Source organism: Culex pipiens, chromosome 2, assembly GCF_016801865.2.
Source record: "Culex pipiens pallens isolate TS chromosome 2, TS_CPP_V2, whole genome shotgun sequence".
Taxonomy (NCBI): domain Eukaryota; kingdom Metazoa; phylum Arthropoda; class Insecta; order Diptera; family Culicidae; genus Culex; species Culex pipiens.
This window is the reverse complement of record NC_068938.1, coordinates 77,052,125-77,069,084: the sequence shown is the minus strand read 5'-3', so window position 1 is coordinate 77,069,084 and position 16,960 is coordinate 77,052,125. Positions and strand designations below refer to the sequence as shown.

At 37.2% G+C, this 16,960-nt stretch overlaps 1 protein-coding gene across 1 annotated transcript; it reads right to left on the bottom strand.

The window, feature by feature from the left end:
* Window positions 1–2,802: 2,802 nt before the first annotated feature.
* On the bottom strand, window positions 2,803–4,358 carry LOC120413555 (cytoplasmic dynein 2 light intermediate chain 1). The gene is made up of 2 exons (XM_039574435.2): window positions 3,832–4,358; window positions 2,803–3,773 (listed from the first exon to the last, which is right to left on the bottom strand). Exons 1-2 carry the CDS (start codon window positions 4,141–4,143, stop codon window positions 2,889–2,891), a joined length of 1,197 nt encoding a protein of 398 aa, XP_039430369.1. The 5' UTR covers window positions 4,144–4,358; the 3' UTR covers window positions 2,803–2,888.
* Between the last annotated feature and the right edge of the window lie 12,602 nt (window positions 4,359–16,960).

Below are 16,960 nucleotides of genomic sequence, written 5' to 3'. Positions count from 1 at the left end.
AAGTGCTTGGGGCGTAATCTCATCACAAGACTTTCAAAAAAATGCGTAGAGGCATTGTCTGGGACAATACAAAAATTACTGCATACTTCTTTTTACTTAAAATATAAGAAATGTTAGTAAAAAACACAGCCAAAATGTTCCCTAAAAAATAACATTTTTAAAAACATTGGTCACATAAAACAAGTAGAACTTACAACCCATATATATTTTAAAATGTTAAGAGCTCTTTTTTAAAATCCTTTTTAAAGATTAAAAATTGGTTTAAAAATTGATTGTTGGCGACTTTTCAAATCGAAACCCGTTTAATGGCTGGGTTGGATTGTAGAGGGTTAAATTGGACACCCAATTTGATGGCGTACATACTAAATATTCCGTAGTAACAGCTCAATAGGGCGAATCTGCGTTTGTAAACAAGCAGTATATCCCTTTTGCTCAAGTGACAGTTCACGTCAATTAAGAGGGGGATAGACTGCTTGTTTACAGACGCAGATTGGCCCTATTGAACTGTTACTACGGTATTACGGAAAACCTATTTGTTTTATCGAAAAAAAAATTTGAAAACCTCTTAGGCCGTTGCAAATACTTTTCAATGTTTATGTCGTTTATGGACAGGTGTATAATGCATTTTAAAACACTTTTTTCATTCAAATGTTGACACCGTGGCCTGTTTTGTTACTGTTTTATTGCAATATTTAAAAAAAAATATGAAAGTTTAGAATCGTTTTAAGTTTATTTTTTTGTTTCTAGTTTTTTTCCGTTTGTTATTTTTTTTAATGTTTTTGAATTAATATTTATTTAAATTTTAAATTTATGACTTTTTTATGTTTTTTTTTGAAAATTTGAATTTTTAAAACACATATAGAGATTTTTTCGATCGTCAGTCGTTATTTGTCGATGATAGATCGAGAAATTACGATCAAATGGTCTCAATCTACAAATTACGACTTATTATCGACATGTACATACACTGAAAACCCAACCATGGTAGTTGCTACCATATTGTAGGGTTAAATTGAGAACACGCACCGACGTATTTTTGCTAAAAACATTCCGTGCTTGGATTGACTGATTAACGCAGTCAGTTTTACTATGTCGAGAGCGGTATGGTAATTTTAACCCTCGATTATGGACAGAATGATAATGATTTCGTATTAGCTACCATGCAATTTTGTGGAAGCATGGTACATTTTACCATATTTGCGTTTACTTTCACCAAAAAGCCACAGTTAATTTAATAAGCAGCATTTTTAGCAAATTTTCTTAAAACTACCATGGTCGGGCTTTCAGTGTAGGAAACCCATGGCGCATTGGCGGTTTTCAAAAATTAATATAGATTTCATCGTGATCGTGCTATCTTGTTCTACGTCGATTTTGTGCCAAATTACGCCATTTCGCGCAGTCACTTTTTGACCTTCACAGTTTCCCAAAATTAGATTCAAATCCTGAGATATTTAACAAAAACCGGAAATTGTTGTCACTCTTCATATCAAAGAAGCTTCGATCCGATCATGATATTTTGACACACCCAGAAAATTGTTATAAGTGTGATAACTGGCCAAAGGGAATTTAGTTAGTTGCAGTTTGACACACGTACATTTAATATTGGTTCCTTGGTCAAGGTTTTCAAAGGTCAAACAATTTTTTAGAAAGCCTTTAAAAAAATGTTTCCAAAATAATCAGTCATAGAGCTCTATTTTTATCAACCGATAAATTTATTTTTTTTTGTGAAAATCGAACTTTAAGTGGCTATTGCTTGAAATTGGTGCATCTTTCCAAAAACTTTTAACTTTTACATTACTTTTTCATGAGAATCCTTATAAAAAAAGTGCTGTAATTTTTTTTAAAGATATTTTGATTGATTTCAATTGGCGTCAATTTTTAGCTGAAGTAATTAAAACGGCTTATTTGTATGTAAATTTGACAAAAAGCAAATAATTTGTATATTAAGCATGATTTTGTTTTTAGCTTACATTTTTTAAGTTACTGTTTTATTTTATGCTAGGTTATTTTTAGCTATAGGAATATGTTAATTTTCGCTAGGTTATTAAACAAAATTCTTGGATTGAAATTATGTAATTGTTCAATTGAAACTTTCGATTGTTGTAAATTTGTTGAAACAATAGGAAATGAAAAATAGCTGGTAGCTTTTCGATTGTAACAATTTGAAATATATTTTTTTTGTATTTAAAAGAACAACATTTTTAATAATGGGTTGATACCTTTGAAGCAAAAAAGAAAAGAAAAATAGACATAAAAAATTGTTTACAAGTTTCAGCAATAGCTATCGCGATTTGGTGTTGTCTATTTGGTGTCTATTTCTTTTTTCCTCGACAACAAATAATTTTCAATGATCACGTTTTTCATAAAGATAGTCAAAGCTTTAAATTTTCAATATTCAAAAAGGGGAAGCTAGAGTATGTTGTAATGAATTAAATATTGAAAAAATAAATAAACTCAACCCCGGTAGTTGGTCACTTTTTCGTTTGAGACTTTTTTAGTTTGTACCCCGTAAAAAGTGAACTTTCTACACGGCGCTCACGCACACTCTCAAAACAAACTTTTGGTAGTATGTGTGAACTCCGTGTAAAATGGGTGTCAAACTAAAAAGTGACCCCGCTCGTTTGACAACAGTTGGTGTCAAACCATCGGGGTTTGAGTGTATGTTTGGAGGTCTGCGGAGTTCAGGGCAATGCTAGGGATTTATTATTTAGATTTGAATCGACACCATGTTATAGGCCTTTAAAAAAAAAAACTCGTAATAAAGTAGCAAGCAAAAAGTATTGAAATTTAGACAATATTAATTTGATATATTTTTTTTATTTCTATAATATAGTGGCACTCATAAACTACAATCCCACACATGAAGACTTGGACACCCCACAATCTTCCTACTGAACCGCTTCAAACTTCATCCTCATCTCGGTATCCTTCAGCAGTCGCATCAACTCCTCATCCTTGAGCGCCCTCAATTCGTCGATCACCCGCTCCCGGAAGCCACCATCCTTGGCCGGATCGTCCGGAATGGCCACCTTCTCCGTTCCAACCTGCGGAATCTGCGAACTATAATTGAGCCCAATCCGTTCCGAGTTGCTCGGAGTTACGCCGATCTTCTCCCACGAATCCGCCCCGAACGGAATTACGATGGGTCCGTTGTGGTCCGCGGCGGTAGTTTTGAACGGGTTCGAGGGACTGCCGAAGCCCAAGTAGTTCATGGCGTCGCGGGTCATCTTGGTTAGGGCGGTGTTCTTCGAGGTGTAAAAGATGAGGGCGGCTCCGATGGCGTGGGCGATCGAGCGTAGACACCTGCAGACGTGCTTCTTAATTTCGGAGTCCAGGTTCTGGAACTGGTCGTATTTGCCGCCAACGATGATCACCGGGAACGGAAGCACCTCGAGCGTGTTCAAATCCACGTGGTCAACGCCTACTTTCTGATGCATCGCTTCTTGCATTTCGGCGATCTCCTTCGACGAGCAGTTCTTCTCCAAGGCCTGCTTCAATCCGTTCAGCACGCACTCCAGGTCGGTCCACAGACGATCGGGAAGCGATAGATCGAGCACGATGACGGCAGAGAAGGTCGCCAGACCATGTGACCGAAGGGGAACCTCGATTAGTTGGTTTGAGTTCACTAGACTGCCCAGCTCCCACACGTTGCAGATGTTTTTCTGAGCACCCTGACCGGAAGCCGTGCGACGACCGAAGGAGTATTCTAATGCGAGAGTTGGCCGCGGAACATCGTCCCGGTCTAGGAATCGATTTATGAGCGTTGATTTTCCCTGAAAGTTAAGAGATTTCATTATAAATCACTTCATACATGGAGTTCCAAACACTTACGGCGCCCTTGCTCCCCAGTACAAATATTGTCCTTTCCGAAGGTCCAACCTTAAGGTGCGAGTCGTTCTTCAACTGCTCCGTCACCAACTTCAACGCAATGTCCTGAATCGTTTCGCTGGAGTCCAACTCTATCGAGTTTAACTCACTCATCTTTCCCCAGGTTAAATTCTCCTGGTCTAGTAGCCACAGATAACCAACTTCAAATAAATTCGCTGTAATAATTCGCAGGTGGCTGTGCAGCTCGGCCACAACTTGCCCCAAATAAAATGCACTGTTTATGGACGAGGGGCGCCATGGTAACGGCGCGAGCATGGCAACCTCGATTTCGGCCAGGACTCGCGTGTGATGCCACCCAATCCCTAATTCATGCTTCTGAAAACGAATAAGATACAGTTTTAAAATGCATTAAGGTTATGAACTGTTCCCAATTTCGCTTCTATTGTCTCGCAGTCTAAATATTTAAATTTGTTTAATTCGCAATTTCTTTTGCCCGATTTGTCCAGCAAACAAAACTCTTGAAAAGTTTATCGCAAATTCAAATATTTTGCCGAAATCAACAGAATTGTCCATTGTTTGTGAGAATTGCAAAATGCATTTTTGTTGTCACGTATGATAAATATTTCGTCCAGGCAAGATAGCTTCAACGTCGCGACTCGCGACGTCCAAAGTCGCGACGCCTCGTGGTGACGCGTGGGTTGTTACTTATCAGATGGGAGAAAGTTGATTGTGTCTTGAAAGTGAGTTTAATGGTCGTAAATTTTGTCTCATATCTGAAGATGGTATTTGGTTCAAGGAAATAGATAAAAAAATGGATTGCATTTTTTTCATTGAATTCCATAGCTTCACTCTTTTGCATAAATCCAATTAAATTTTTGATTTGTTCCAATCATTTACCACTTTCTAGAGAAATAATTCGTTGAGACTCAAACAAACGATTTTTCAAGTTGTCGAAACTTCGTGAGAACTCGAATTTTATGTTAAAAGTAAGAAAATAAAATCGTATAATAAAAAATGTTCTTGATTCGATTATCCGAAGTCTCATACAAACCTTCGTATAATAAAAACTTCTGATAATCGAGTTTGGACTGAATCATGAATAATTTTGTGGGTGTGGGTAAATTAGATAAAAATTTATTGTCATTTTTCAGAATAACTTAAATATCCCACAAAATCCAATTGTTTTTTATTCTTATGAAAAAAAAAACTTTTCTACGTTTTGAAAATATGATAAGGCGTCATCCATAAAGCATGTCACGCTTCGAGGGGGGAGGGGGTTATGAGCAAGCGTGACATTGCATGTTATAAGTATAGGAAAAGCGTGACAAAGGGGGGATGGGGCGGTAAATTTAGGCTGATTTCTGCGTGACGTACTTTATGGATGAAGCCTAAGTTGAATTTATGAAATGAATTTATTGCAAGATAAATTGTTATTTTTGATTTGGCTCAAATTTTGTGGGGGGCCTTATCTATGTCCAAAGAAGCTATTTTGTGTACCTAAATGGTTCACTCATACAAGACTCCATAAAATTTTGGTAGCTGTCCATACAAAAACGGTGCGCCAATATTCGAAAATCTGTAACTTTTGTAACGTATCAAAAAGTGGTCAAAAATAATCTTCTAGGAAATTTTACTAGCATTCCGAAAAAAATACACCGGAAGAAAAAAAACACGCCACTTTTATGATTTTTCATATTTTTAAATTTAAAAGTCAAATTTATAGGTGAGCCCATGATTTTTTTTCATTCAAAATTTTTGTGAGAATATCCTACGATGTAAATGCAGGATGGAGCAACTCACCTAAAAAAATACTAAAATCATTTACTGAAACTGTTTTATTGAAAAAAGCTCTAAACGTCAAAATTTTCAAAAACAGAATGCGGGAATCGATGTTGAAAAATAGGGGTTTTGGTGGTTTTTGGCAATTTCTTTATTTGACAAACTTGATTCTTCAGTCTCGAAAATATTTTTACCTCACCTTTAAAATTGACTTTTAAACTTAAAAATCAAAGAATCTCATAAAGGTGGCGTGTTTTTTTCTTTGAGTGTATTTTTTTTCGGAAATCCCGTCAAATTTCACACAAGTTAGTCTTTGACCACTTTCTGATACGATGCAAAGGCTTCGAGATACAGCAATATTTAAATTAAGAAATACAAAAATATTAAAAACACTTACGCCCTTCTCAACTGTCATTATCGAGTGAAGCTGGCTCCATATTCACAAAATAAGCGTAGGATGTCTACAAAATTTCATTGAAATCGGAGAGGGTCGAGAAAAAAGCACATAATAAATCATGTTTTGGGCTGGAATTGCTCATAACAATAATTTAACAATTTTCTCGCGGTTTTTATTTATGTTCAAAACAAAAAACTAACTTAATCCACCTATGTGGTTGGTGCCTTCCTCACTTTTTTCCAAAAATGGGTTTGGACACAAATTTCGTCTAATTTCGTTAAGTTTCGGAATACAAAAAACACACATATTACTCAAGGGCTCATAAGTGGCATCTTAGGTGGTCATAGCTTGAGGCAGGGTTACCTGATCTTCAATATTTTAGACTCGTTGGTGAGGTCTTTCGATTACCTAACCAACGATGGGTTGGATGATGGATCCGGACATTGTTTACATACATTTAAGTGAGATCCGGCTACAAAAAAGGTACATAAATACCCAAAGTGGTCAGAACTCGAAACAAGGTTGCCAGATCTTCAATGTTTTAGACTCGTTGGGAAGGTCTTTCGATTACCTAACCAACGATGGGTCGGATGATGGATCCGGACGTTGTTTACATACATTTAAGTGAGATCCGGCTACAAAAAAGGTACATAAATACCCAAAGTGGTCAGAACTCGAAACAAGGTTGCCAGATCTTCAATGTTTTAGACTCGTTGGGAAGGTCTTTCGATTACCTAACCAACGATGGGTCGGATGATGGATCCGGACGTTGTTTACATACATTTAAGTGAGATCCGGCTACAAAAAAAGTACATAAATATCACTAAAGTGGTCAGAACTCGAGACAGGGTTGCCAGATCTTCAATGTTTTAGACTCGTTGGAAAGGTCTTTCGATTACCTAACCAACGCTGGGTCGGATGATGGATCCGGACATTGTTTACATACATTTAAGTGAGATCCGGCTACAAAAAAGTACATAAATATCACTAATGTGGTCAGAACTCGAGACAAGATTGCCAGATCTTTAATGTTTTTGACTCGTTGAAAAGGTCTTTCGATTACCTAACCAACGCTGGGTCGGATGATGGATCCGGACATTGTTTACATACATTTAAGTGAGATCCGGCTACAAAAAAGTACATAAATATCACTAAAGTGGTCAGAACTAGAGACAGGGTTGCCAGATCTTCAATGTTTTAGACTCGTTGGAAAGGTCTTTCGATTACCTAACCAACGCTGGGTCGGATGATGGATCCGGACATTGTTTACATACATTTAAGTGAGATCCGGCTACAAAAAAGTACATAAATATCACTAAAGTGGTCAGAACTCGAGACAGGGTTGCCAGATCTTCAATGTTTTAGACTCGTTGGAAAGGTCTTTCAATTACCTATTCAACGATGTATATAATGATGATGTTTGGTTCAGTTTACTGCCATTTATTCAACTTCCAAAAATATGCGAAAACACATTTTTATACATAACTTTTGAACTACTTATCGAAACTTCAAACAATTCAATAGCACCGTATGGGACCCTAAACCAAGTCGAATGCAACTGGTTTGGTCAAAATCGGTTCAGCCAGTGCTGAGAAAACTGCGTGACATTATTGGTCACATACACACACACATACACACACACATACACACACACACATACACACACACATACACACAGACATTTGTTCAGTTTTCGATTCTGAGTCGATATGTATACATCATGGTGGGTTTTCGAGCTTTAAATAAAAAGTTCAATTTTAGAGCAGGATTATAGCCTTACCTCAGTGAGGAAGGCAAAAAAATGAAGATTTTTTTTTATTTTGAATATACACAATAACTATTTTCTCGTATTACATAAGTTACATCATAAACCACAGATTAAAACAAATTTCTAATGTAAAATTTAATTCTACAACATTTCTTGATACGCAGATGGTGATCTTAGCGGGTTGCAGACTGGATTTCGTCATGTTTGTGTGATGATTATCCAGCCCAGGTTGCTTAGAAATTGATTAAAAGGGATTAATCATTAATCAATTGATTAAATTTCTAGATACGCATTTGAAACTTATTAATTTCGATTTTGTTTTTGTTATTTCCTAAAAGTATAACTAGTAAAAATATCTCTTGTTTGCACTTCTAAATGAAAAAGTCGTTCTTTCCATATAACCGACAGCCCCGAACCTTGATGTTTTCATGTTCTTCTTGTACTTTAAACTTCGCGTACTACAAGAAACGAGCAGCAACTTAAACTGCTCTTGCAATAACGCTCAACTCTCTCGCTTCTGGCTTCCCTTAGTACAAGAAAAGAAGAAAAACAACGCTAGTCACTACCTACTCCAAGACGTGTGCGGTTGGCAGAGTGTTCTTCGCGTATAGTAGATCTCTCTCCCGTGTACTCTCGTGGGGTGGTGGGCTCCAACGATGCCGCCAGGGTACGTGACTTTTCTTACCACCAACTGACTGCCTAGTTCAGTCTTCGCTCCGAATTCGGCATCGACGGACCACACACACAGCAGACAGCACCAGGCAGGCAGTAGCCAGTCAAGTGAAGTTTCGTGAAGTGAAGTTGCACAAGGATAAATCAATTCGCAACTCGTATTCTGGTCGAAGAAACTCTGTCTGGTCGTCGAAGAAGGCCTTGACCAGTGCGGCAGTGGTGATTGCAGGAAGAAACCAAGCAATCTGAGCATATCGTACGTGCCTCGCTCTACTGTGGTGTGTGAAAGAGTGTTTTCATGGTTTTCATGCTAGCATACTTGCGTTAGTTGGTTCGATGGATGTCGGTGCCATCAACCCTCCACCCACCGACAAACGGTTAGGCGCCTACTGTGCTGCACACAGTGACACGATGACCGGGAAAGTGCGCTGCTAGTATGGGTGTAGTTTGTGAACCTCTTTAGTGTGCGGGTAGTTTGGTTGGGATTGAACAGTTTTTTTTACCGACAAGCAGACGAATAATCTTTTCAAATCCAAAAGTCAACTATTTAACGATTTGTTTGAATTTTCTTAGTCTCACCACGAATATTTTGAATGCATCACAAATCTTATATACGTTTTTGACACCATTACGTACTGTTACAAAATAAATATACAAATATTTATATGCATTTTTCTCAAATTGATATAAATATTATAATTTTGGAATTCTATATAAGTTTCCATAATACCTAAGAGCATATAATTATAAAAACTATAAAAAATATGTGGGATGCAAATATTTGTTCTTTGATTAAAACTTTCTAAGATAATCATTTTTTTAATTATTTGAAGAAAAAATAAAGTTATTGAGGTAAAATTTGCATAACTTTAGCGATGTTCAAATATTAAAACATAGCTTCTCAATCAATGCATCAAATCAATGCAATGCAATTTACAATAAAAACTTTTGTTTTATAGATTTCGTAGGACTAAAATATTGCAAATAAAAACAAAAAGTCAAAACATACTCTTTTAAAAATAATAATAACTGTTTCTGTAATAATGATCAATTTATTTATAAAAATTAGGCAACCAGAAAAACTTTTTTTTAAAGATTTTTTTTCTATTCATAAGATATTATTTATTTGAATATGTCTTAGGAAACTCTGACTTACATATTTGACCAATATAAGACCTCCAATAACAAGTTTCCGAACCAAATTTAAAAGATTTCAAGCTTTCTTTGAAATTACCACAAAATCAAAGCTGTAAGAACCAGGACGACCAAATTATTTTTTTTTCTTTGTCAATTTGGCTTTAAACAATGCTTTTCTTAGAGTGACCGGGAACCGGTCCCAAATGGGCCGGATCGGTCCAAAAGTGGTTTTGGGGGTCATGGATGAGCTAAATTTTGAACATGATGATCTTTGACATCCATATTGCCCAGTCAAAAAAGAAGAAGGTCAGATTGGCAAAGATTTGGCATAGATTTTCATTGAATATTTATAACTGCATATAAAACATGTAGTAAAAAGAGGGCTGAAAAATAGTTGCTCCTATGGTTTCGGGAATAATTTAGGGTAAAAGCCTCTATTTTTGACTTTTCAAAAAAGCAACATTATCTAGAGATCTGTCCGCTCTTTTACTGTTTAGATATTGAAAATCCGTTCACAGGGAGCCGAGATACAGCTGTTCAAAGTTGGAGTTCCACCTTTTTTCGTTTGCTTGGTAGTCCGCGGGATAATTTTATGGATGGGAGTTTAGGTGTTAAAAAGCTATTTGTTACCTATTGTAGGTTCCACAAACTATTTTTTCAATCCTCTGCAATATTACTCCATTACATCTAAAATCATTTTCGAATCAATATCATTGTATCATTGCAGTTTGCAGAACAACTGCTCATGATCGCTTAAATGTCCCATATACATTTTCGTCACCTTCAAGTTATTGATGCAGTTTGGTTCAAAATCGTGTGCTCTTTCAAACATCCAGTACTTTGTACTAGAAATTTGGAGGAAATCCAGTTTTTTTTCGTGAAAACTTAACACGTAGCCTTATGTGTGGAACAAACTTGTTGAGCGTTTTTTCTCAGCTTACTGATTTTTCATATGAGACATTTATGCGAACGTGGGCAGAAAAGTTCTCTTAACGTGAAGACTTTCATCATTGTCATGATTTTTCGTTCAAAGATATAAATTTTGCGTTGCTTTTAATATTTTGACAAAATTCCTTCAACCAGTTGTTCAGAATAGTGCCCTACACATGTTGATTCCTTTTGGTAACGATTATCCCATTCGTTGTCAAGTTATGGAAATCGTCATTAATCAATGATTGCCAACTAGGACGTCAATGATTGTATCACAAAATTATATAAATTTTGAAACACAATTGCTTTAGATCAAAAATTCCTTCAGTGGCTTCAAGAAAGCAACAACCGGCACAAGCTGATTCATTTTGGTGCAGAAATTGAATCCAATACAGAATATTTTAGAGTGATGATCAATTTTCTTCGAAAATGATCAACGGCTTAAAAAGGATCAGTTTTTGCTCAATATAAACAGAGATATAAAAAGTGACTTTCTCCAAAAATTATGGATTTAATTCTTTTTTACACGATAAATACCGCTTACTCAAATAATTTTAATGATGTTAATATTTTTAAAGCATGAAAAGTATATCAAATTTTAGCAAAATTCATGGAAAATATTTTTAGATTAATTAAAATGAATTACTAGGCATTGTTCATCATGTAAAAGGGAATTGAATCCAGAAATTTTTGGAGGAAGTAACTTTTTCATTTTACAAAATTGGGCATATATCTGTTCAAAAGCTGATACTTTTTGACGGAATTTGTTTTACAATTTAATTGATTCGAACATGTTTTAAAAATATGAAAAAAACTTCAAAAAAAGAGAACTGAAAATGCAATGCAACATTTTATTTGTTTTATCTTCTAATGACAATTAACTGCTTCCAAAATACCAATAGGTTAATGGTTTAAATTCGAACAGACAAGTTTAAGCCCACTGAGAAGAAATTTGTCCATTAATCACTTCGAAACTCACGGCCAAGGTAAATTTCACGGCTTCCGCGAAATCGCGACAAATCACTTGCCCTAGATATAAGTGTTTATCAATTTCTATTTGATTAGTTATATTGTATATGTTTTATGTTTCAAATATTCCAACCATAATAAAATGCTATTACTTGACTCCAACAACAATTTTACTTTCTCAAAGAATTTTACTAGTTCTATCACTGCCAAATTACCCTCGAAACCGCATTGAAAAACATTGTGAGAGGGTGGTTTTTCGGTGAGATTTTCCGTGCTCTTTCGTGCTCGTATACATGTGTATTGTAAAAAATGTACCAAAAATGCTTGTCGATAAGTGGTGACGACCAGCTGAATCATTAAAATGGGCACATCCAAGGTGGTAAATCTTTTACGTGGTTACTCTCAACGACAACAATCAACTTAGTTTGGAAGGGAGAAAAAAAGAGTAAAACGTGAATTCAAATGTCACGTTCCTTGATAAATTAATGCTCATAGAATTCAAACAATTTCAGAGTAATTCCTCCAGAGGTTGTAAGAGTGAAAATACTTGAATTATCAATTTGTGTAACATTTTTCAACGTCTTCAAACCTTTTTGACCCCAAACAACCTTATCTAAGTCAATTCTGCAAAGTAAGAAGAATTCCCCAGAACAGCGAAAAAAAAAACTTATACCGCAATAAATTTGTTCTGAAAGGTCATGGCTTAGCCTCGGGTGTTCGCAGGAATGGAAATGATGGGTTCATCCACTTTGTCGTCGGTTAGTTTGTGGAACGAAAACCACTGCTGCTGCTGCTTTTGCTGGAAAGCTGTTGCAGTTTACTCACCCCCCGGCTGGTCTTGTTGTGGTTTGGTTTGGAAGTTTTTGCGTGGTGCTGGTGAATTCCACAACTCAGTCGCATTTGTTTCGTTTATCTTTTTGCTTGCTTGAGTTAAAGGTGGGTGATATTGTTCGTTTATTATTCTGTGGTATTGATATTGATGGGTTTTGAATATGTTCTACATTTCTGGCGTTTTTTTAAAGGTCAAATATACCAAATTTCCAGTTTTTGCTTTTTAGGCGTTTTTGAAACCGCCTTGAGTCAGGGGTATTAAAAAACATCCAAAAAGCAAATACTGCAAATTTGATTTATTGGACCTTTTCATAAAAACTCCAGATTTATTTTTAAAAATGTTTTTTTTTGCTCAATTTAATAATTTTATCAACAAGAGCATATACATTATTTAAGGAGGTTTCGTTTATTTGTTGCTAAATTATTCTGCCATTAGGTCTAATTATCCTATTTCGAATAATCTTTTCATTTTTAAAAAAATCAGCAAATCACAGTTATACATTTTGATAGAAAACTGTGAATAACGGCCTATTTTCTGTCATGCTTAGTTCAAATCGACTATAGCCGGTCCAACTGATGGAAATCATTTTAATTATTTTATGCCCACAAAAAACAGCTTTCACTTCCCACGTCATCCCTTACTAACCCGGAGTAGCCCGCAGGTATTCGGTTCCCCTCCCACTAACATTCAGCAATTGAGCACTTTCATTCGAGCAGTTTTTGCTTTTTTCTACAATGTATTTCTTATGGAGCGAACTGTCAAAAACTGCTCGACTGCGAGTCTAGTGTGGTTCAGGGCCCCTTGGAAATGCAAAAATGTCAGCTAGACCGTTGCATTGTTGATAAAATCATTGTTCTATGTCTACAGAAGCTCCCCTGAAATTTTCAGCAAATTTGGTTCAGGTTTCGTCACAGCTCTTTAGCATTTAAGTTTGCATGGTATTTGCATGGGAAATCTTCAAGTTTTTAATTTTCTAACTGCAAAAAATCTTCTACCGAACCAAAAATTCTGAAACCTCAGATATATATCAAAAATAATATAGGGAACAATTTTGTAGAACACTTTAACTTAATCTGAGCAGAACTGACTTAGTTATAAGTGGATTAAGTGAAGGTGTCGAAGTTGTGTTTTGCAAAGGGCCTCTTTCGCCAAATTTTCACCTGATGGCTCACTTTGATCGATGGCAAATCGTTTGACAACTTGTTTGTTGTTGATGTCAGAAGAAGAAAAAATGGAATGGCGGTTTCAACTTCGGTGGAACGAATTAATCAGTTTTCTTCCGTCTTTTCAGGTTTAATTTGAAGATAAGCTTTTGGCCAGCGATGTAAATGACTTGGACCCGATCTCTAGAACACGGCGGATTCAAGAATTTTTTCAGCAACTTATTCAGGGCTTCTATTTAGTGTGGGAGTTGATGTGTTCCGTGATGGTTTATTGAGGTGCTGACCGACGTTCGCGCTCCGGCGATGTACGTGGGGTCAGCTCTACTCTGCCGTTTCCCCTTACTGGGAGGGGGAAAGCTGGGGGAGGTCTATTGGTTGATTGGTGGCTTGTAGTTGCACCTGCAATCTTCGTCACCGGTGCAGCGTTTCTTCCACATGTGGGATGCATTCGAATATTCTTAGGGAAAGCCGACAGACGTTACATCTTTTTCTAAACCGGGCATGCCGAGAAGGGGGGCCTCACTAGCGATGGAGGCCAGCAGACTGAGGGTTGTCGTCCTTAACGGCTATGGCTCGGAGGAGGTCATTATCAGATGTCGTACAGGACTTACACTGACTACGCTGACCAAACCGGATGCACGCACACTAATTTAATCACCTGGTCCCGCACATCCATGTGTAACGAGCGTGAACTGTCCACTCGGACCCCTGGATAGTAAAGATTGACTAGATTTAGGATAGATTTGTGGGTAATCGTGTGCGGGGTACGGTGGTGTAATGATAAGCCTCTTGGCCTGGATTAAGTCCTAGTCGACCCAGATGGTATTTTTCAAGACGAGATTTGTTAGATCACGCCTTTCGTCGGATGGGAAAGCAAATGTCGGTCCTGGCCAAATCAAGAATTTAGGTCGCAAGCTCAGTCCAGGTGAGGAGGCCTTGGGAAACAAATCTGCCTGGATAGCGTCGTTTTTGGCAGTTGGACTCGCAATCCAAAGGTCGTCAGTTCGAATCCCGGGGTGGATGGGCGCGAGATTTCAAAAGACGTTTGGATTGCCCCACCACCGCGATGTTTGCCCTTATAAGTGGTCATGATGGTCTCTTATAAGTGGTCAGCGTAGTCAGTGTAAGTCCTGTACGACATCTGATAATGACCTCCTCCGAGCCATAGCCGTTAAGGACGACAACCCTCAGTCTGCTGGCCTCCATCGCTAGTGAGGCCCCCCTTCTCGGCATGCCCGGTTTAGAAAAAGATGTAACGTCTGTCGGCTTTCCCTAAGAATATTCGAATGCATCCCACATGTGGAAGAAACGCTGCACCGGTGACGAAGATTGCAGGTGCAACTACAAGCCACCAATCAACCAATAGACCTCCCCCAGCTTTCCCCCTCCCAGTAAGGGGAAACGGCAGAGTAGAGCTGACCCCACGTACATCGCCGGAGCGCGAACGTCGGTCAGCACCTCAATAAACCATCACGGAACACATCAACTCCCACACTAAATAGAAGCCCTGAATAAGTTGCTGAAAAAATTCTTGAATCCGCCGTGTTCTAGAGATCGGGTCCAAGTCATTTACATCGCTGGCCAAAAGCTTATCTTCAAATTAAACCTGAAAAGACGGAAGAAAACTGATTAATTCGTTCCACCGAAGTTGAAACCGCCATTCCATTTTTTCTTCTTCTGACATCAACAACAAACAAGTTGTCAAACGATTTGCCATCGATCAAAGTGAGCCATCAGGTGAAAATTTGGCGAAAGAGGCCCTTTGCAAAACACAACTTCGACACCTTCACTTAATCCACTTATAACTAAGTCAGTTCTGCTCAGATTAAGTTAAAGTGTTCTACAAAATTGTTCCCTATATTATTTTTGATATATATCTGAGGTTTCAGAATTTTTGGTTCGGTAGAAGATTTTTTGCAGTTAGAAAATTAAAAACTTGAAGATTTCCCATGCAACTACCATGCAAACTTAAATGCTAAAGAGCTGTGACGAAACCTGAACCAAATTTGCTGAAAATTTCAGGGGAGCTTCTGTAGACATAGAACAATAATTTTATCAACAATGCAACGGTCTAGCTGACAATTTTGCATTTCCAAGGGGCCCTGAACCACACTACTGCGAGTGCTCCATTCCCCATGAAAACAGCATGGAAAAATACTAAAGTGCTCGAATCGGGCTCAAAATTTGGGGTTCCCTGGCCGAAAAAATTAGATCCGTATTTTTGTTTGTTTGGCCATTAGAGTGACCTACGCCATGCTAGGGTTTCGATGTTTTTAGATTTTTTCGGAACGTTTTTTTGTAGAGGTGGGTGATATTAACATTGAAAAGAATTTGCAACGGCCTATAAAACCTAAAATATCAGGCGGATTGGTAAAAGGTTCAACCGACGTCTCAAACAAAAGAGTATGCCCTGTTTGTGGACTTGCTCTGAAGAAAATTCATTTTTTTTGTATTTGATTGAAAAGTAAAATCAATCAGGCGATTAAAATAGTCTAAACAAAAAAGTGAAAATTATTTCCAGTAAAATTTGAAACACAAATTAATATTTATATTTTTGATTTTGTAAAATAGTGCCGGGTGGTGTAGTGGTAAACGTGGCTTCTCCCGGTGACCTTTTCTTAACAAGATTTGTCTGATCACGTCTTCAATCGGATGAGGAAGTAAATGTTGACCCCAGCTTAACCAGCAGGCAAGGTAGCCCAATTTCCTTCAAAAAACCCTGCTTCGGTAGAAGCGCTGATCGGCAGCTGAACTCACAATCCAAAGGTCGTCAGTTTTGAATCCCGAGGTGGAGGGAGGAGCTGTTTAAGCCTTCGGACACCTAGTTTTGAGTAGGAATCTTTCAACAGAGAACGCCAAGGTGTGCTGTTGAGCTCAAAATTTGATTTTTTTTAGCTGAAAATATTTTTTTTCTGGATTTTAGAAATATTATTTTGTTAACATTTAGAAAATTTTTGGTTTTGATAAAAAATGCGAGCAAAATGTTAAAAATTGTCATTTCGCTAAAATAAAACGTTTCCCTATTAAAATGTTACACGGATATAAATCCTGTAAGCTAAACTGACAATTCTATGTTGTTGAAAATTGGTAAACATTGAAATGTTTCCAAAATCATCAAAAACATCGATTTTGATCAACGATGTTGTCGATTTCGAAATGTGTGTAGCTTTGAATTGTTAGGGTTAATCAAAAAGTATGTTTTAAATAAAAATATTGACAATAAAATTTTTGACTTTTGCAAACGTTTAAATCATCATAAAATCAAAGTTAAAAAGTTCTAATGTTGTCAAACGAACGGGGTCACTCTTTAGTTTGACACCCCTTTTACACGGACTTTACACACAATACCAAACGTTTGTTTTGATAGTATGAGTGAGCGCCGTGTAAAAAGTGACAGTTCGTCACTTTTTAGTTTGACTTTGACCAACCAACGGGGTAAAAACTAAAAAAGTGTCAAACGAAAAATTGACCAACCACCGGGGGTT

Coding starts and splice junctions, on each gene's coding strand:
- LOC120413555 (XM_039574435.2), bottom strand. CDS start 4,143: ATGCTCGCGCCGTTACCATGGCGCCCCTCGTCCATAAACAGTGCATTT. Junction 3,774..3,831: donor TACTGGGGAGCAAGGGCGCC/GTAAGTGTTTGG, acceptor CTTAACTTTCAG/GGAAAATCAACGCTCATAAA.